General features: G+C 42.5%; 1 protein-coding gene across 1 annotated transcript in view; it reads right to left on the reverse strand.

Moving 5' to 3' along the window:
- JAZF1 (JAZF zinc finger 1) overlaps window positions 1-22,407 on the reverse strand; it is a 307,932-nt gene that overhangs the window by 15,445 nt on the left and 270,080 nt on the right. The window contains exon 4 of the mRNA XM_083188947.1: window positions 7,728-7,897. Coding sequence (XP_083045073.1) covers window positions 7,728-7,897 — 170 coding nt within the window. The remainder of the gene's footprint in view (window positions 1-7,727; window positions 7,898-22,407) is intronic.

Consider the following 22,407-nt stretch of genomic DNA (forward strand, 5'->3'; position numbering starts at 1 on the left):
AGGACCATTCTAAATAATATAAAGTATATAAAGTCCACATGAAAATTTGGATCTGCAATCAGAGAATTCACAATTTGTTCGATTCTAGAAAAACTGTGCAGAATTTGCATTGTGCATGTGCAGCAGCAGTTAGTGAATAAATATGCCTACGCACAGCAGTCGCATAGAAGACGCAGTTTGATTGACAGGAAGCCAGTGTTTATGGGTAGAAACATGGTGTTTTCTGGGTGTGTTTGTGAAAAAGCTGCCATGCCCAGGAGTTTTTTGTGAGGATCTTTGAAGTTATCAATGACTACTTACTGTCTGGTTCTTTAGCAGATTAGTAGAAGTCCTAGACCAGTGGTTCTCAACCTCGGTCCTCAGGACCACCCAATAGTGCACGTTTTCCAGGTCACCCAGCAGATGCACAGGTGCACTCATTATTCACTGACAGATTTTAACAGGTGGAGCTTATTATTTCACCTGTGATTCAGTGTGGAGACCTGGAAAACGTGCATTGTTGGGGGAGAAGGGGGGGGGGTCCACTGTCCTAGACTAACTCAGATTGGAAAAACTGTTGGATGGTTCGGTATTTGCGAATAGATATGTGAATGCAGCACTATTTTGCTAGGGGCAGTTATTCTTCCTGTCTGGGTGTCGACTTTCTGATCGCAGGCCACTGCTTTTTCTCTAACTGGCAATCCATGCTGAATTCTGGTCATTAAATCTGCAATACTACAAAATAAACTATCTTTCAAATATAGATAGCTCCAAAACACATAACTGTGCTGTAAATTATTTTCAGAAAGTCTGAAAACTTCAGTTCAAAATCTGTGTGAGAGCGATCCTTTGTGTGGCTCCGTTACCAGTACCAGCCACACCTGCAGGGGAAGGGGAGAAAATATGGTATGACTGAAGACAAGATTTAGTTCAGCCCTAATAAAACCCATATAGCATACAAGCAGCAGGCAGGGGGTAAGCAAAGTAAATGTAAAGCCGGATCTGAATGAGTAACATAGATTTAAATTGTGTTGGTATAATTACTGGGGACTTGCTACTTCTTTTTCCACTCGGTTAATGTCAACATTTCGTTGTGTGTATTGATGTAACCTGCCAAGGTATGAAGCCAGCAGCAGTGCCAATCTTGTAAATGGCTTTTACTGCCCTGGCTAAGAAAACTGAAGATGAAAATGATGAATTCAGATAACTTTGTCATTTTTTTTTTTTACAAAGAACTAGATTCACCATGGTATGAGGACATCACATGGAGCTTCAGGAGTATTGCTCATGCTGCACTGTAGAAGCTGATCCAGCACAACCACGCACACTAGGATTTTACCACACTGCACTTTCTTTCCACGTGCATCCATACAGTAACTGTCTGTAAGCATACATATTGTGTGCCATCCACCAATCAGAATTCTAGCAGTCATTCACTGTCGCGTTGCAGACTGAGAATGCTGCTTGGTCACTCTGGTCATTCACAATCAGAGCAGCTGGACAGTATCATCTACCTGTCTCCCAATAAGGGGGCACTGGCCTGAGGGGAAGTGTCCTGGCCCTGAAGGTATCTGGTCAAAGTTCCCTATAATCAAGGGCCCCAGGGCAGCTTCCCAGTGAGTCCATACGTTAGGTTGGCCATGACTGCTAACTGTTCACTATCAGTACCGTCATTGGTCGACATCAGTACTGGACAGATATGGCTGCTGAAGTGGGATGGAATGAATGCATCTGGTATGCATTACGTGTGGTCACAAACATACTTCCACATTGTTTTTATTCCTATGGTTTTATTGAATACATTTCTGCAACACATGCTGGAAATCATTTACAAAGTGTCATAATCTGTTGTGCACAGTAAAAGGCGGTTCTGGATCCCAGCCAGTGCACTTAGATTTCCATTAGAGATGAAGGGATTACACTGCAAGGTGGCTGCGCTTGCTCAGGTGGAGGGAGGAGATAGGCTTAGTAAAGTACAGAGAAGGGTCACTAATGTGCCTCAGCTTGTGAGTAATATTCATTGAAGAAAGATGGATAGTGGACATCTATAGGGGTGCTCCTTGCTGTGCAGATTGGAACCTAGTCATTTCCACTTTGCAAATGGGCTTTGTTTATGCACCAGACCTGGCGTTCTTCCAGTCTCATTATGGACCCTATTCTGGTTACGGCAGCCGTGCGTACGTACGTTCCGTATCAGCGTACGTTTGCCGTACGCGTCCGTTGAGCGAAAGTCCACCCACAAAACAGCCGCATACGTACGGGCACAAACACTGACAAAGGGGAGTGGCGTACAATTGAGCGTACGCCAACGTACACGGACGGATCACCCCTTAGACTCCGACAACTGGCGTACAACAGAGCGTACGCCACCGTTTACGGACATCTCTTGTCCGTCTTCCCACCGACTTCTTGCGGCTATCTGAGCGTACGCCACCGTGCACGGACGGGTCTCTATTGTTTTCAATGGAAAACTCAGCGTATGTCACCGATCGTGAGAGTGAGTGTACGTCCGTGCACGCTGGCATACCCTTCACATATATGAACCTGCTAATCTAGCCTTTCAACTATGATTAAGCCAATTAAATGAATTATTCTAATTGTTCATCAATTATTGTTTTCTATTACCTCAATTGTCTACCTTAATAAACACCCTAATAAAAATAAATTTTAACTAAATAGTGACCATGGCCTTAAAACATTGCTGAAACATCCTTGTGGCTGTTAGATGTGGTTTATGTATTTTTATCATAATTAAAAAAACTATGTTTGTATAAGAGTGAAAAGGTTGACACATGTCGACATGTGTAGATTGAGTGTGCTGCTGTGTAAAGTATAGGAAAACACGTAGTGATTGTGTACAAATGTTTTAGAAATACCTACCTTAGCATATATAAGCTGATCTTAAAAAGAATCTTAACTAAAATGAAACCAACCTTTACATGTAGAGAAGTGTAGAAAGATATGCTTCCAATGTGTTTGAGGGCTGTGTGTGGCTTGCAGGTAGTGAAATAATGGTTTGGACTTAATAGACTGCAGCATTGCTTATTACATTCAGGTGTAGTAATCAGCGTTAATTAGCAGACCCAGGCGTCCGCTCTCATGCGGTATCTGTAGGGGTGGTCTGAGGTGGCGGTTGGCGTCCGCCTGTTTTGTGTCCGAAATGAACGGTGCTTTCTCCGATCGAGCGGTAGTAGCAGCGTACATTTTTTGTGCACACCCCCGTGTACGCCCATGTTTACGCCCAGTGTCCCTCATTATTTTGGCCGATCCCCTCAACACGCCCCTATGCCGCCCACAGTGACCGTACTCTTGCGGACAGGTTTTTTCGCACGGAAAGACCCGTCCGTGAGCGTTGTGGAGTCGTCGCGCCTGCGCATTGCCGAAGGTACGCATGCGCAGATAAAAAAAAAAACAGGAACGTACGCTTACGGCCCAGCCGCCCGAACCAGAATAACCTCCTATATACTTTCAGTAGAACCCATTTGGCAGCTCCATGTATACTTAGCCTGAGAAGCATTTTCTTTTCCAGGTCAACTCCAATCAGAAACAACACATGCAGCAAGCAGGTTTAAAAACTGAAGCTTTTATTTGCTGGAGTGGCAGTGAGGGGTGATGGCACTGCCATGTGACATACACAGTGGTCCTCAATGTAATTTCTTACTGTTCCCTAGCACCTTGGTGTGCACAGCACAAACCATATCAGCAAACAGTGCAAACCAAGGCATAGCAGTGTGCATCTAGCATTAGCTTATATGCGTGCCAGGCCATGACACAATATTTCCCATGGATGACCCACAATCTATTTAGCTTTACCTCACAGACTGATAACCTGATTGGTAGTTCAATGCAGAATTATCCAGGTTCTGAAGCCACAAAGTCTTCCAAAATCCAGCTCTATGAACTTGGTGAGGTTCTTTATGTTAGAGACTAGTGTCACATTTTTCCAAGCAGAAGGTTTCTCATTTGTTATGAGACATCTTCCTGGACAATATCCAGGAGATAACTGGCATAGTTGAGGCTGGAAGCAATATAAAAAGATCTCCTTGTATCTTTTCTTACACACAACTCTTGTACTCTGTCCTCATGCTGTCCACTTAATCACTGACAAAAGACAACACAACTAAATCCTGCAGATCCTATGCTATTACCCTAAACATCTCCTGGAGTGATACATATTTCCTGATTACAACAGTAACAACATGTAGTAACCCCTTCATAAATAGTAGGATCTCAGTGGGCTACTTTTCCGCAACTAGGAAAGCAACCGGTAAAACACAACACAATGTTCTGTTAGCACCGTGACATAGGGAAAGGATAAAATAAGATCAGCAATACTGGTGCCAAAAACAGATGCCCAGCTTGATGGGATGAGCAGCGACCAGGGGACATTAATAGAGTCATCTGATAAGAGCGTTAACAGGTAGAGGTGGAACTGTCAGACAAGAAAGTCCAGGAGTCAGGATATCAACAAATACGCAATGGGTAAAAGAAACCACAAAAACGGATGGCCTACTTCCCTAAAGACTGACACTGCCTTGCACGCTTTTTAAATGAAAATGACTTACCGGGTAAACAAAGCAGTCACTGAAAGTAGCAAAGGTGACACCTTCCCTGCTGCAACAGATAACGCTGCTTTGCAACATCAGGCCATGTTACACGTTAACAAGTGAAACCATTATACTACAGTCATTTTTACTTAACTAGATATGCAGAAAATAAACCTGTGCGATTATATGAAGATAAATGTCCAGTGATTACCTATATCACAGATACCTTATGTGTAGTCTCTGCACTAACCAATAGGCTCTGTATCATGAGCAACTCACTTCGGTCCAATCAGGAGCGCTCCCCATCTATCCAGTTTCCTTCATGCTGGTCATTCATGTGCATTCGGCAAGAGCAACCACATATGACTGGAAGTGGTTCTAATCTTCATTTCCTCCCGCTGTCTGTGGTAACGTAGTGAGGCCTTTCATTTAACCTGCATAGCGGATCAAATCCAGGTTCCTTTACATAAGTTTGCTGGTCAGGTTTTCAACTTAAATAATTCATGATGCGAGACATAGAGGATTTTGCTGATTTAAGATGGGCTGTTACGGTACTGGGCGGCTGGAGGACTTTACTCAGGTGGCGTATGGCTTGAGAGGTAGAGGCTGATAATATACGTTGCACATTATGATAAAATGGAATATTTTATCCTGAATTTGACAACACATTTCATACAAAAGCCTTGGGAAAGAAGGAATAAACACCTTATACTTATTCAAGTGTCGCTCTCATTACTTTTTATTTGTCAGTTTTCCTGAGACCATTAATTTCCTTCCCCTCTGACTTATCGGTGAGCGAGACATCCTTGAGACAGTCCTTGTGTATCTGATACGGAGGTGGTGTGGTAGGAAAAGCAGGCAGGAACAGTGAACTTATTTGGGCAATAAATGGAGGGCTGGCAGTCAAACAGAGAACAGACAGGATGTAGCAAATTACAGCCCTCTACCCCTTCTCTCTTCTAAAGAAACACTTGCTACAGTATACAGATGGCCCCTGGGAAAAGGGACCCCTGTGACAATCACAATGGCTTGTTTGCTTCCTGTAGACTTAAGACATTGTCGATTTTACAGTTTATCCTCTCACTACCATCACTTTACTCATAAACAAGGTGCATTCTTGTGAAGAGAAGGCTACGTCTGTGTAAAGGCCATACGTTATTTTCTCGTTCTTTGTATTTGCTAACCAGACATAAAACCCATCTTTCTCCCCCATCCAGAAGCCCAGAACGTACTAATTGTGCCTTAATTAAAAACAAAAGCAGCATACAGTAGAGTGTCTGGATGTGCCATTCTGTACCAGGCTAACACTAATTTATTGTATCTGGCTGTGCCATAAATGTGTTCACACTGTTAGAGGTTTAAATGGACAGGAATAAACATCATGTGAGACACAAGTGTGACTGAGAGAGTCAAGAGGCTAAAGAAGAAAGCAGCTCATACACACAGCCGTGACAGCCCTAGGCGCACCTTGGCAGGCGCAGGGACCGGGATGCAATGTTTAATTGCGTCTTTAATACTCTTTTATTTACAGTCTCTTTTATTCAATGCTATACTTGAAAAAGTGTATGGACCTTAAGGCATAAAACGTGTACCAAAGCAATTAGGAGAGCAGCTCAAAACCTGAGCAATTATATTATCAAGTAAAAGATTACTGTGTGCGTGGAATGGAGCGGGGTACAACTTTCAGATGTCCTGGAACAAGAATGTAACGTGTATAGTGTAGACTCTACAAAACATTAAATGTTGTCCACGAAGTCACTAAGTTTGTGAAGTGAGCTACAATCATTTTTCTATAATTCATTACACATAATAATGGATTAATAATACTGAATTATTTTTTTATGGTGAAATACGAACAATCAATAGTTTTCCAATCTTAAACCTGTATTTTTTTACTCTTTATATGAAGAATTTTTCAGGCAATTCCAAAGGTATTCCCCCAATCATGCAATCATACGAGGTTGTTACAATGTGTTTATCTTCCAAATACCCAATGACATTATTTGAAGATTTGCACCAAAATGAACTTGCGGTTTATTTAATTTCCCTTAAACTAAAATGTTGTGGGGATCTTTTTGTTACATTATAAGTAGTGTATGAAAAGAGGCATCCATCTTGCAGGTGCTGGAATTTTGGATCTGCCAGGTCATAGTTTGTCAAAGGGGAGTGTGCACCAGAAAGACAACATGAAGTGTGCACTGGAGAGTCAATGGGTAGTGTGCACCAGAGAGTCAACTGGGAGTGTGCACACGAGAGTCAACAACTGGGAGTGTGCCCACGAGAGTGAACCGGGAATGTGCACACGAGAGTCAACTGTGGAGTTGCACACATCAACTGTGTCAACACGTCAACTGTGGATTATGCACACAAGAATCAATGGGGAGTATGCACATGAGAGTCAACTGGGATTGTGCACACAAGAGTCAATGGGGAGTATGCACATGAGAGTCAACTGGGATTGTGCACACAAGAGTCAACTGGGAGTGTGCACACAAGAGTCAACTGGGAGTGTGCACCTAAGTGTCAACTGGTTGTGTGCACTGGAGCATAAATAGGCATTGTCCATCTAAGTGTCAACAGGGATTGTGCATCAGAGCATCAACGGGTAGTGTGCACCAGTTAGCCAACAGAGAGTGTGCACCAGTGTCAATGGTACGTCTACGACAAGCCACACAATGAAGAAGGCTTCTATGCACTCCCAATTTGTTTGTATTTACCACATGCAAATGCGCTAGCAAAGCCTATAGCTCTACATACAGGGAAAAAAGCTTATGTTCTTGACATACATTTTTTATACTAGAATTTCTAAGAACAAAAAAATAAAACGTGTGTCAGTCTTTATAGAGTGGATGCGGCCATTTTGTGGGCAGAACCATTCAGGATGTAACCTCTCACTACATTAGGAAGCAGTGACATTACTCAGGGTCATTTCAACAGCATGCATACAAATGAAAATACTTTAAAATGCCCCTGCCTTTAAATGTCAATCCCATTCTCTTTCCTACACTTTAGATGCAATTAAAAATTTGGCAATGCGCACCAGGCTTACTACATGTAATAGGAAAAGAAGGAAAATAATGTAGTCAGCATCAAATGTGCAATACATTCTAAACCACATAGAGAACAGTAATTTGTAACAACTTCCATGGGCTTTCTGAAGATTCTAACAATTCCATAAGAAAACAATATTTACAGCATTACCTTATATCTCTTTTTACATCCAGGAACTGGACATGCAAATGGCTTCTCATCCCCTCCATTCATACACATGGAGCTCAGGATTGCTTCAGAGCTAATGGCACTCTCGGTGGTCCAAGATTCATCACTGTCTGAGTCTTCATAGTCTACTTCTTCCTCGTCATATTCACTACCTGCAGGTGAGATAGCAAATGTTCACGTGCAGGAAACAGACGGCACGCATCAGTACCCATCATCCCCCTAAAAGTACATGGACACCTTACAACCCGGTACGGTAATGTGTTAGTATAGCAAACACTTCCCTTCGGCAGTATGAAAGTAATAAAAGTGACAAACAAAAATAAAAGAGCAGTAGAGCAGATGAGGGAAGGGGGCCTTGCTTGAGAGAGCTTACATTCTAAAGGGAATGGGCAGACAGACAGGGGTGACACAGATGGGGTAGAGGTGTTAAATTATTTATCTTATATTATACAACTATTGTCATTACTTTATCATGTATCATATTTTAAAATTACTTTTGGTTCAAATTTGCTGCTTAAGTTGTAAGAGACATAAAGCAATAGTTAACAGTATAATAAAAGTAACTACAGTATATTGCCAATACAAAATAGGTCACAAGCATGACTTCCAACATGAATTATAAAATCAATATTTGTTTTTATTCCAGAATTATCTGGACATAGATAAAATATCAACAGCTGGGGCATCACTGATGCCAACAGAACTGTACTGATGTACGTGTTCCAATCATCTGACATCTAGCCATGCAGCGCGAGATGCCTGGCATGCATCAACAGTCAGGTCCCTGTGCAACTACTTACATTAACATTGAGCATCTTTTTTTGTTATTGCCAAAAATGGGGGGTATTCAATTGTGGATTTCGACTGTCAGAACATTCCGACAGTATCTCGACAGGCGGAATTCAATGTTCCACCTGTCCAGTGGAGAAAAGGGGGCGTGGCGGCGAAAACAGGCATGTATTGACAAGGAACGGTACCAAACCTGACAATCCATGGCCGTTTCTGACAAAACAGATCTGACTGGTTTTAAAGTCGGATCAGTTTGTTTTGTCGAGATCTGTCTTTAATGCTGTCGGAAAAGACAGCATTGAATAGGCAGAGTACCTTTTTCCCTGTCGAAAATAGCGCCCGGGATTGAATATCCCCCAATGGTGTCCCGTTACCATGTCTTCCATACCGATTTCAAGCTCTGAAAATTTGGGATGCACAGTATGCATTGCGTAAAACAAAAACCTTGGGTCTATCATCACCATACCTGGAACTTCCAGTATATATACATTGACCTTGTCTTGTCGCATAATATGTAATAATATCTGACATGAAAGGTCCTGCCATAACTCCTCCTTCCCACCAGGTGGTATAATTCGCCAGCTAATGACCGTAACACAAACAAATACAATTTCCTAAAATAAAAAGTTTTGCCTGAACACAAACTGTACAATTACTGTATATTTAATTTGAAACAATGTAGCTATTCCAGTTTTCCTGCAGATGTGTGGAATGCCCACATTAACTATTTGAATATAAGACTTTACCTTTGGAGTTGAATGCAATGAAATAACCTTGCGACAGCTGCTAACACTAGACACTGCAAGCTATTGACTACAAGCTCATGCTGTAAAAAAAAAAGAGCATTTGACCAGCCTGAAAAGACCTTTCTCTAAGGTAAGGAGCGGAGCTGGCTATCTGAGGCTTATTCTCAGCTCTGCCCAATCCTGACGAGTATAATTCTACAGATCATAAACCGTGTCAAATAATATGTTGACAAGTCCTAATGCATTTACTAGCCCTCTGGAATTAATAGGAATTATGTCAGAACATTAATAAGAGTTACAGCAATTACGGTCGCACAGTTCAGTCCCTCAGGTGTGGGAATGAATGGCATTGTATGGCTGGCAGGCTCCTGCGCTGTGCACAGCATAAGGTGACCAGCCACCTGGAGCTCATTTCTCTTTTCATTTCAATTTGTGTTTTAAGCTTATTAATCAAACTGTCGGAAGGGGAACGCTTGCAGTCGCGGGGGAGCCTCGTTTTACTACTGTGCAATGTGTAGGCTGAGACGCAAATTGTCTCTGTGCATGGGACAGGTTAGGGTATGCACTGCTGTACTGTAACACAGTAAGCCATGCACAAAGTACAGTTATATAAACAGTAAACCTATATTATGGGTGTATTATCTATATTTTACATACATAATACTCTCCAATATAAAATACAAACCATGCAAAACAAAATGCAAGATGTACACTACTACATTCCTTCTAACATAACAAAATTGACAAAAATTGTGGATTGTGAAAATCCATTGCCTACTTAATATATCCCATGGTCTAGAACAGGGGTGGAGAACCTCAGGCAGGGGGCCATATGCGGCCCCCGTAGCCAGTCTGAGTGGCCCGCCCACCCGTCCAGCGGCTCTGCCGGGAGTCAAGTACAGGGGAATTCTCGCGAGAGGTCGGTAGTTCTTACGAGATTCCTCTTAATCAACAGCAGCCGGAGACTGTCAGTCCTATTCAGCGGCAGCCGCTGGAGCGTGGGACGGCTGCAGCAGGACAATTTGTAAGAGAAACTTTTACATATGGCCCCCGAAGGATTTTTTCCCCATACAAACGGCCCTTGGCACAAAAAAGCTTCCCCACCCCTGTTCTAGAACTAATATTCACATCCTTCAAATACCAATGTACAGTATGCTTGTTGTTCATCACAAGCTCCTCATAGCACAACATTTCTCTCACATGTGCTACTTACCTATCATACGTGCACAGCCTTCCTGTCCAGAACATTTTCTAGAATACAATATTCTCTAAATCACTTTACAATACATAGCAGGTATTCAATCAAAGTGACGATTTTTTGAAATGTCGTAAAAACGGCATAGTCAAGAAAAAATCTCTGATTTGCGTGTTTTTAGCAAAATTGTGGGCATTTTCATCCATTTTTTTTGCCATCTTTCAACGATGCCAATTTGACACCAAAAGTTGGCATCAGCCAAAAAACACAAAAAAAGTGGGGTGGGCACCACTATTTATCTTGCCTTCGGGCAACTGGGACAAACTTCCACCACTGCAGGGAGTTAAATTACTGAGGATTGGCACTGTCACAATAATTTTTGGTTCTTACTTTTGATTTAATTAAAAACTTGAATGTCTTACAACAAAACATTGTTACGCTGATGCTCGTTGTGCATTTTTATAACTGTCCATGTTACACTTAACATTGCATTAGCGATTTCCATGTTTTATTGTTCCATTGAACTGCTACATGCTATTGGTATTATAAAGAATTTAAAAACAAATAACTATTTGTGTGACCTATGAATAATCTGGAACAAGTCTACTAAAACAGGTCTTTAACTAGACTTATTGTATTACATATGACAGTTTTGTGTACAAGAGTTACATGCATGGGAAACCCTGCTCCTGCATTTAGGTATGGTTGCAGCAAATTAATTGTGTTTATTTCCCATGTAGAATATTGGTCACTGTGAGGTGTATAAACTACAGTCAACTCGTAATAATAAAAACGTACAGCTGATGCCAGGGTCATTTATCCTCTGTATGCGGTTGTGGCATAAGCAGGAAAAAACACAGTATCGTTTTTAGAAAACAAAGCGGGACATTTTCCACCTCTAGTCACGGGATGTTAATGGCACTCTGGCAAATGTTTAAACAATCTCCAGCCCGCCCCCTCCATCAAACACTCACTAAGAATTAAAAACAGTTGGGACAGACAAAAATGAACATCTGGTACAGGCTTATACTGTATGCGCCTTCGAAGTACTCCCCTAATTAATGTGGCTTTGGCATGTGTTGCTGGAGAATGTAATTATAAGATAGAAACACAATTCTGAATGAGCTTACTAACAAACTCCCTGGCCGCATATAAAGAGGCTGTCCAACTGTTTAGAAAAAACCAAGTGGATCTTCCACACTTGGAAGAGAAAATCCATTGTGTATAGAAATGAAAAGGGTTCCGTGTCCGTGAAAATATTCTGTTATTGATAGAAACCTGGGGCCAAATGTAATAGGGTGAGAGTTTCAGAAAGTGAGAGATTTTGGGAGAGTTTTCCCCTTTTTTTTTAAAGCAGCAATCACTTACACTGCAAAACCAGGTTGATTTTGCCATGTAATTGATTGCTGCTTTAAAAAACATGGGAAAACTCTCCCAAAATCTCTCACTTTCTGAAACTCTCACCCTATTACATTTGGCCCCTAGTACGCATGTGTTTGCATTAATTGTAAGGGGTGTTTGTTACCAATATTGAACAAAGTGGAGCTTTTCTAAGATAACTAAAGTCTGAAGTGAGGGAACGAGCACTGTAGGGCACATCTGCTATGGCACTCGGAAGGGAATGATAGCTCACCCACTCTAGGTCCCCATACTGCTCTCAGAGATCTTTCTCAGAGCATATAGAAAAGAGGCATATAGAGAAAGGTGGAGGACCCAATTTGCAGCCTCCATTTGGGTTCCATCCTCCCTACCAGCCTACGTAGGTGAGTAGATTCTGGCAAAAATTTTAGAAAATGTTAACCACAAAATTTCCCCGTGATTTGTGCAGCACCGTCCACCATCATGGAACTCCATATTTACAAGTATTAAACATGGGTGTAGGATGTGCAGTTTGGTCTACTGTGGTTGATGCGGATCTACAATCTCTCTTACAAATTTGCAATGATGCCCATCGAGTGTTCCGCTCTGATGCAAAAAAATAATCTTACTACATAGTATTTGCAATTTATATATCACGTATAGTAGTAAAATCAACAAAGAAAGTCTGTTTTTATTTCTTAACAGAAGATGAAGTGCCTTTAAAGGATTTTTTTTTTTTGAGCTATCCTCTACTAAATACTTTTCTCCTTTTTAAAATCTCTCGGTACTTGTTTCCTACCACGAACACAATCGCGGGCATCGTGCACCTTAAAGTTAAGGTACACGATGCCCGCGATGGACCCGATTTCCTTTGAAATCAGGTCCATTTTGCCGGCAAAGGCAAAATTGCGGGCATCGCGTCGGTTGAGGCCATTAACATTGCCCCCGACGCGACCGACGCGATGGCCGCGATTTTGCCATAGGCTTCAATGTTAAAGTATATTTTAATATTGAAATCGGGAGCATCGCATCGGTCTTGTGCCATTATAATGGCACAAGATGAGATGGACTTGATTAAGTCCATCTCACATAGGAAACAATGTGAAATGGGCCAATATGACCCATTTCACATTGTATATGGCCCCGTCGTCACCCCACGATTGACGCGAACCCGAAGCGTGGCGAGCGCAGCAAAAAGGTCGGAGGACGCGCACCGCCGGCCCTCGCGGGCTCGCTGCGCTCGCCACGCTTTGGGTTGGCGTCAATCGTGGGGTGGCGTTGAGGGTGTAAAATTGGGGGTGTAGGGAATATTTTACATTGAATCCAATGTAAAATCGGGTCCCAGGGACCCTATTCACATTTGTTTCAATTAAAAAATCGGGTTGGTCGCATCGCATGCGATTTGGTCGCATGCAATGCGACCGACGCGATTTTTCCGACACGACCACCCCGATGCAAATCGGTGTGGCCGTGCTAGGAAACAAGTACCAATCTCTCTGCAGAGGAAACCAGTATTCCAGCATGGCATGAAGATACATAGCACACAGCATGTCATGTAATGGAAGAGGGAGCAGGACGAAGAGGTGGAGGAAGATTTTACAGACTGTAGAGCAGACGCAGCTCTGAGGGGCATTTCTGCCCATGTCTTGATTGAGTGCCATGTGACTGTGGTTACCATGGTAGTGCACTGTCACTGTGCAAATGCCGTAGAATTATAAATAATTGCAGCATGAAGAAACAAATCAAGATAAAGTAGTCATCACAAAGCTTTATCTTATCGGCTAACACAGTGATTTATGTTAAAAACACACCATGTTTGGTTTTGGAGTTTGCGATTTTTAATATAAAGGAATTATTTTATTTAATTCCTGCAGTTTAAGTCCAATGTCAAACACAATCACAAGTCCTAAACTCGGATCCTATAAGGAGATTAGCTCGACTACACATGATTTTCAGAGGCTGACCTGCCAGGCTGTATGCTCTATGTATTCTACACAATATAAATGGAAATTGTGGCCTTAATCCTGCTCAAGGCATTTAGTCTGCCTCTTTGATGTCAGTGCTACTTATGATCGACCCAACTAATTAGAGGTTTTGAAGTCTGATCTACAGGGATTCTCCCACTGTGGCTAAAGCTCGGAGACGTCACCTGTGGAGCTTGGCACACAATCCAGCACTCAGCTGTGTGTATTTACAGATGTGATACCATTTAGATCCACAATGTAAAACGTCTGTAATGGGTTTAATAAACTAAATGGAATGACAAATGAAAGCCATATTAACACTTTTACTATTGTGCACCTTTGCAGAGAAACTGCAGTGAAATTGAATGAATCTGTTTTATTTTGTAACACAGAGATAAAACAAAAAACTATGCTTGGGATTGTACGATCAAGCTTTTCATGTAGTTTATAATAAAACATACAGTGGAACTGTAAAATACCAGCCATCAAAAAACTATGCAAATGAGATTCTTTAGTCCCAGCTGACCCCAGAAGGCTGGGCCCAGGTAATGAGGGGGCATGGCCTATGAGGGAAGGTGTGGCGATACATTTCATTTTTTTGAGAGTGTATGTACAGTGTGTGCTGTGCTGGGGAGAGAGCCTGCTGCAGCAGCCAGTCCTCTTTCTTCCTGCCCAAAGTAGTTACATAGTTATATAGTAGGTAAGGCTGAAAAAAGACTTGCGTCCATCTAGTTCAACCTGGTATAAATATCCATTGCTGATTTGGTAGGTTCTGGTATTTTACAGACAAATTATATTTCTTATTTGTACCCATGGATGTTTTTCTCCAGTAAATGTTTGTCCACCTTTGCCTTGAACGCATTTAATGAGCCAGCCGTTACCACCTCTCTGGGAAGAGAGTTCCAGAGTTTGACTGTTCTGACCGTAAAGAAATTCTTTCTACTAGCTGAATGAAATTTTTTTTCTTCTAATCTATACTCATGCCCTCGCGTCCTAGATTCCTTTCTAGTAGAAAAGAGGGTGTGTGACAGTTCCTTATATTGGCCCTTGATATACTTGTACATGTTGAGCATGTCCCCCCTTAAACGTCTCTTTTCTAATGTAAATAGTCCCAAATTGCTTAATCTCTCCCCGTAGCTTAAATTCTCCATTCCCCTAATAAGCTTTGTTGCTCGCCTTTGGACTTTTTCCAATTCTATGATGTCCTTTTTATAGTGTGGGGCCCAGAACTGTACTCCGTACTCTAGGTGAGGTCTCACCAATGCTTTATACAGTGGCATAATTACCCTTGAGTCCCTAGTTTCCATTCCCCTCTTAATACATGCCAGAATTTTGTTGGCCTTTTTTGTAGCTACATTACAATGGGCACTACATCCTAGTTTGCTGTCTATTTGGACTCCTAGATCCTTTTCAAGTATGGAATTACCCAGTTCCTCTCCGCTAAGGTTGTAACTTGCACATTGGTTGTGTCTCCCAAGGTGCATAACCTTACATTTATCTACATTGAACCTCATCTTCCATTTTTTTGCCCACTCATCTAGAATTGCAAGATCATTTTGAAGCATGGTGACATCTTCTGATGATTTGATGACTTTGCTAAGTTTTGTATCGTCCGCAAAGATGGATTTATTGCTGAGTAACCCTATCCCAATATCGTTAATAAAAATGTTAAACAAAATGGGCCCCAAAACCGAACCCTGGGGCACTCCACTTAGTACCGGTATCATATCTGATATGGCACCATTCACAACCACTCCATGGTCTGCAATGGGGTGGTGGTAGGGTTGGGGGAGGTAGCATATCCTGGGTAAAGAGTACTTGCTCCCTCCACTCCCTGTGCAACTGCTCCAGTATCTGGTATCTCTAATCATACAGAATATTGTCATTATTTTCTTGCTGAGTATTAAATAAGGAAAGTATAAAAAACGGGAGGCACAGGTGTGAAATCAGTTCAGCAAAGTGGCTTATAGATACAGTAGCTCTATTGGTACAGGTCCGTAATAAACTATAGAGCAATAACCATATTGGAGTCTTGGCTCCCAGAAGTTATGTTAAGAGGCTAAAGGAGGAGAAACTTGCAGGTGTTTGTGGATGGTGGAAGTTGCACTGTAACCAGCTACGTAACATACAGGAAGCGATTGTCATACACAATGTGTTTGTTATACAGGAAGTGCCACTGCGGCTATTGTTCATCATAACTGCAGCTAGTAAAGACGCACTCCTGCAGCTCTCCAAAATCTTGTGGTGATTTGCACACAGGCAACTTTATATGGTATCAGAAGTCTGGCCGTGATAGCATAAATTCAAACTTCAAGAAACAAAAATTAGAGGCAACTGTTGGGCACTACAGCCAAAAAAGGGCGTAGTCTCCACAAAAGGGTTGTGGCTTCATTGCAATGCCACGCCCATGAGCTGTGCCCCCATTTGCCACCAACATGATACTGTCTGCATGCAATGGATTCCTAATTGACCCCCCCCCCCCCCCGCGGAATACTGCTGCGCAGGGGCGGGACAGCTTTCCCTGCAAAAATAGGGAAAGCTGGGATGTATGTAATAGAACGTTTCTGGCGCAAAGATCTGCTAGACACATGGCTCAAGTTCATGAAGGAATAGTGTGTATGATGCTATGCCGAGCTCTGGCATACAGATGGGGCCATTCTCTCCCTTGCCGACAGCGCGCTAGATTTCAGTATCTGACGGCTGCAGGTGGAGCGTGGGCCAGCGGACGGGAGCACACGAGCATCCATCGCTGAGAATGGGATATGCAAGCTTCTCTGACGCGCATGCACCCTGTGGATATGTTGCCCATAGCAACCAAATTCTAGGTATTATCTTTTAGAGGGTGCTAGATATATGATTAGCAGAATCTGTGTGGCTGCTAAGGATAACGTCTCCACTTCCTTTTTTTTCTGACTGTGGGGGCTATTGTGTTTTCCCCCTGGGGTTAATGCTTTTTTCCCTGTTGGAGGACAATGTGTGTGTTTATGTATATATGGAGGTGGGGGTGGGGACGGCACTATAACATGAGATGGCTGCATACCACGCCTCTGGCTGCATCTTCCTTTTTAACCTATATAAAAACTCATACCAAGTCAAGGTTTTTCAACAGAGCATTTACTTTAGCAAAGGTCAGATTGTGAGCTCACTTATTTTTATTATGGCTAAGAACTACTAGTCAGCATAATGGCAAGTGAAACAGTCCCTGCTGTGCCTTAAATGACTTAAGGAAGAGATGGAAGGATAATTTCCCTTTATCTGTTGTGCGTACTGAGCAGCTTCACGTCAACTCTGTGCCAGCCACTGACAGCCACTGTGGTAGTTCTAGGTACAATGGGATTACCTAAACAAAATATTTCTAAAGACATTTTGAAACGTGGATATGGCAGGAAGCGATTCAACATCCAGGGTGGTCCTGTTATCCAGAGTGTTTTTTCATAGCATATGTGAACTCCATTAGATCTCTACTATAAACACAGTTATGGAAACTACAGTACACTCATTTATTTCTAGGTTACAGAAGCTATTCCTGTAGGAATCAGAAATGAGGCATTTAGAATTATGTCATGTAATGAATTGTACTTGGAAATACACCCCAGAGGCTTATTCTGAGTAGAACTATATACAGTATGTGCCTGGGTGCAAACAGCAAGTTTCTGCATCCAGGACATACGCAGAGGCAGGAACGCCTTCAGGGAGGTGAAGTCCCGTGTGCAGCCTCCTCAGCCGGGCCCCCTTCTCTCTGCCGGGAGCAGTAGGGTCTGAGTGCTCTAGTGCTCAGGCCCTACTGAGCATGAGCGAACCACCGCTGCTTTGGGGAGTCTGAGCACTCGAGCACTCAGACTCTACTGCGCGTGCTCAGATCACCTGTAAAATGGCCGGCTATTTCTGCAGTGCTCCTGTCGCAGGATTCTGGAGGGTAAGTATTACCAAAATCCCAGGGGGATCCTATTATAGATCCGCCACTGTGCAGAGGTGAATTTACACATTTTGCATGTTGTAGATTCTTTAGACGTGACAAGTGGCTGGTGACAATGTTATCACACTTATCTCCAGCTTTATAAAGCTTTGATAAAGCTGCAGTTGGCAGTGAAACACGTTAGGTGCTGCTTTCACGCTCAGGACCCAACATTGTGGACCCCCCCAGCCCCCTGTGGCACTTTGGCCATTTGCTCCAATTACATCCCCCTCTGTTTCTTCAATTGCTGGACCCCGCTTCCTGGACTCCTCCGGCGGCTTAATCTTCATCTGGCCACCTGTGTGAGAGGACGTAAGTCCTAGTTTGCAGACTATCTGCCCTTCCACCTCCAGCGGCTGCTCACAGCTCCATACAACTAGTGAGGACTACCATCACATGGGGATTGGAGCCTACCAATTGACATTGATACACAAGAACTGGTAAAGTGCACTTACCTTGTGACTCATTTCCACACGGGCTAACAACAATACCCCCAACCAATTCCTTGAGACGTGAAAGTGTTTTATATTTTTATATTTCAGTTCCTTCATGTGATCTTTTATATTGTATTTATATTATCTGTATATTTTATGTGGTTATAAGTAAAATATTATTTTACCAAACACTTGCGGTAACACGTATATGTTTCATGTAAATAGCGCTGCTCACGTGCTTCTTGCGTGATTGTGTGTAATTTGTTAAGGTGCATACATACTGTACAATTTTTTGGACCAATTTGGTTGAAAGACATTTCCATTGAACCCAGTGTTCTGGACAAAAGATGTTGACGAAAGATATTGACAACAGACGAAAGACGAAAGATCTAGCTACAGTTTATAGGCTCTTTTTGAAAGATCTCCAAATTGAGCTGCATGCACAGTTGACGAGCAATCTTGAAGAACAACTGGCATTTATGCGCATCATCATTCGTCGTTTGTCTGTCGCCAATATCTTTCGTGGACATCTTTCATCCAGGACACTGGGTTCAATGGAAATGTCTTTGAACCAAATTGGTCAAAAAAATTGTACAGTGTGTATGCACCTTAATAGGCATTACGGTATTTGGCAAAAAACATAACGGACATTATGGTGTGTGGCTTAATGTGCAATGGGTGTAATTACGGTGTACATTTTTGACGAATGTCCCTGTTTATGGAATTTATTGTGAATTTTGGCTCAATCCGTGTGGCATTATGTGAATTTTGGCTTAATCTGTGTGGCATTATGTGAATTTTGGCTTAATCCGTGTGGCATTATGTGAATTTTGGCTTAATTTGTGTGGCATTATGCGAATTTTGGCTCATTCTCTCTGGCATCTTGTGTAAGCAGCAAGTATAATGGGGTCTACTATTTTGTTACATATTGTGTAGAAGTGGTATATGGTGTGGTACCCTACACTCAAGGACATGCCCCCTTTTGAGTGGCCACACCCCCTTTTCCGGGCGGGCACAACTACATCCTTCACTTTTGATGTCAAGGTGGGCCAGTGCACTTTAAATGCCAGGGCCTATTTATAATCCCATTGTCATCCTCCCTTTGCTCGCCTCCTCTCCCTCTCCACTCTCTGAGCGGGCACACTGGCACCAATTTTCATAATGGGGATCCTGCTTATTTAAGGATTATTGGATTGAAACATATTTCTACAACAGAAAGCAGGGGAGATAGGTTAAAAAAAACTATGTGTCCAAGGGCAGTATTCAATGAGAAAAATTCTCCGTGTTTTATGGCGAGTTTGTGCTTTTCTCGCCTTGGATGGAGACTTTTGCTCTCCAAAAGCGAGCAACCCTATTCAATGTGAAATATTCGCCGTCTTTTTAAGTAATTTTCGCCGTCTCTCTCCGTGTAGAAATTCTCCATCTTTTGATGGAGAGCTGGAATGTGAACTTTTAATCTAAAAGGGTTTTTTTTTTAATTTTGGTGTCAAAAAATCAGGTTTTTTTTCTGTGAAGGGGCATGTTATTTTTATTCATGTGCTTATAGCACATGAATATATATTTAATTAAATTTTTTTTTTTTTTTTTTTACACAGTGCAGCCAGCAGGGGGCCGGAGCGCTCGAGCCGCTCATTAGATATTCATATATTCACTGCACCCGAACGTAACTATGCACGAACGGTGCAGTGAATACTGGGTCCCCCGCTGGCTATAGGGGGGTGCAGCCTGGGTCCTGGAGAGCCCCCCTCCCCTCCACAGTCCTCTGGAGCAGCCAGGGAGACTTTAATCTCTCTGGCTGCTTACGGCTCCCTGAAAGCTCCCTGCTCCCTGCAGGGGTTAAGACTCGCCGCGAGTGGCGGCGAGTCTTAACCACATTGAATAGAGGGAGCAGGAGTGGCAGCGAGCCCTCCGGAACACGGAGAGTGCATGGAGAGCGAAATAAAACGCTCTCCATGCACGGAGAACTTTTTCATTGAATACTGCCCCAAGAAATATTCTGAACATTTAAACTGGATTCTTTATATCCTAAAGGACTCAACAAGTCCATGGTATTAAATGTGGTACTATGAGGGGTTGAATCCAGGTTGACTCTGAACCCACTGGGATCGCGCAGTCCCGCTGGATCAGTGGATCCTTGTCACCATGGATTGTAACCCATCCATATCATCCAGTTCATCTAAAATTATTAAGAACCCTCCAACTCTCTTTTCAACTCCACCCCATAACTCCTTCTGTTTTCCTCTTGTGCTCTTCCTAATCCCTTCTTTAGAAGAGTTATTTTTTATTTTTTTTTAATTGAGTCTTTATTTTAATTTTTTCATATAAAAAGGAACATTTAGACATAAACTTATACCGACATACAACACTACACAAAAAAACATGTCGAGCCATTATACATCAGAAAGTTGGTCAAATTTCACAACAGCATATTTCCATTCAATATTTTATACCAACCAAAAAAAATCAACATTCGACAGTTACAAAGACATAGACATACAAACAAATTCACAGCACCGTTTTTGAATATTTATCTCTACCCCTGTCCTCACCCGTTCCGTTTTTCCCCAGTCTGTCCTGCCCTATAAACAGTTAACAACCCTTCAGACTCCTCCCCCTACTTTTTCTCTCCCCAATCGTTATCTATCCCCTTCCTCTTAGTTAGTACGTACCCCCTTCATCATGTTTGTTCCCGACATTTTTCCGTACCCCAGACCAATCTGATTCTACTGCGTACACCAACCACAGAGTTACCACAAACACACACAGTGATACTAACAAAAAAAAAAAATTATATATATATATATATACCGATAGGAAAAAAACCAATCAGATATGTACAGTTTCTCCTTTTCCCCCTTCCCTCCCTTCCTTGTGACTACAATTTATTGCGAATCAAGTATAAGACCTGAATTAAAATTATTTTAATACCTTGTGTCTATCAAATCGTAATTCTTAAGTGAAATCCGATCCCTTTTCACTAGGGAATCGTTATTATATGGCCTCTCAAGAGGCAGTCTCATTTTGCTCACCATGTGCTAAGTAGCCCAGCCGTGTGGCCTAAATGTGTTCAACCAAACTGAATATATATTCTTTAAACTTACTGCCTCTATGTTAATAATAATAACCCTGATTTAGCTATCCACCCTCTCACCATTTAAAACTCTGTGGTTGATTGACCTATTCCAGTAACCCCATATAGCCCGGTACTTTATTGACACCCCCCGGGAAGCATAAACAAATTTCTCGTGCTCACTAGTCTGATTTACCAAATAAATCCAATCACCATGAAGCGGACTGAGGGGAGACATCCACCGACGAGCTACAATTACCTTTGCTAATGCTGTGAGGCTCTTAGCCAGTTGCCTCAGTTCCCATTTCACCTCTCGCCCCTCCCATGTCCCCAAGACTAGATTCAACTTGTTGAGGGCAACACGTGGAAGACCTATCTGGACTAGGGAATTAACCACATCATCCCAGAACCTACTGACCATACGACAACTCCACAGCAAGTGGTCAAATGTGGCCCCCCTCTCTCCGCACTTTGGGCAATTATCCGCCGCTGCCCCCGCAAATTTTTTCATTTTTACCGGCGTTATGTACGTCCTATGTAAGATATTGAATTGGACTTGCTGGGTCCTCATTAGATTGGTAGCCTGCCGAGGGCCGGCCAGGGCCACTGACCAGCTATTTTCCTCCAGTTGAGGGATGTCCTCCATCCATTTTGCCCGTAAAGCCGCAAGATCATCGGCTTGGATAAATGAATGCAGGAAATTATACAGTTTGGCCAGGCGTTTGCCCTTTGGGAGTTGTTTTAAGAATTTTTTACATGGAGCCTCCTCCACCCTCCAAGTATTAATACTCCCTGATTGGGTCAACGCGCTTCTTACTTGCAGGTATCTAAAAAAGAATTCATTCCGTATACCAAACTCTACTTGGAGCTGGGAAAATGACTTCAACACCCCGTCTTCACACCATTGGCCTATTGAGCCAATACCATAAATTTTCCAAACTGTCCCCCCTTGTTGTTCTTTAAGAGTCCGCATACCAGGCAGGGATAAAATAGGAGTGTCGGGATCCAGGCCATCTGATTTTGTGAGTCTACAAGTCCATCTCCAAACCTTAACAGCCTGGCAGACTATTGGAGGTGTGTCCCTCCGCAGCCCCCCCACAAATAATCTCTGAAGAGGGGTATAGTCTGGATCCACACACTCCATAAGATC

Source organism: Crinia signifera, chromosome 5 (genome assembly GCF_055691185.1).
Source record: "Crinia signifera chromosome 5, ASM5569118v1, whole genome shotgun sequence".
In the NCBI taxonomy this organism is placed as follows: Eukaryota; Metazoa; Chordata; class Amphibia; order Anura; family Myobatrachidae; genus Crinia; species Crinia signifera.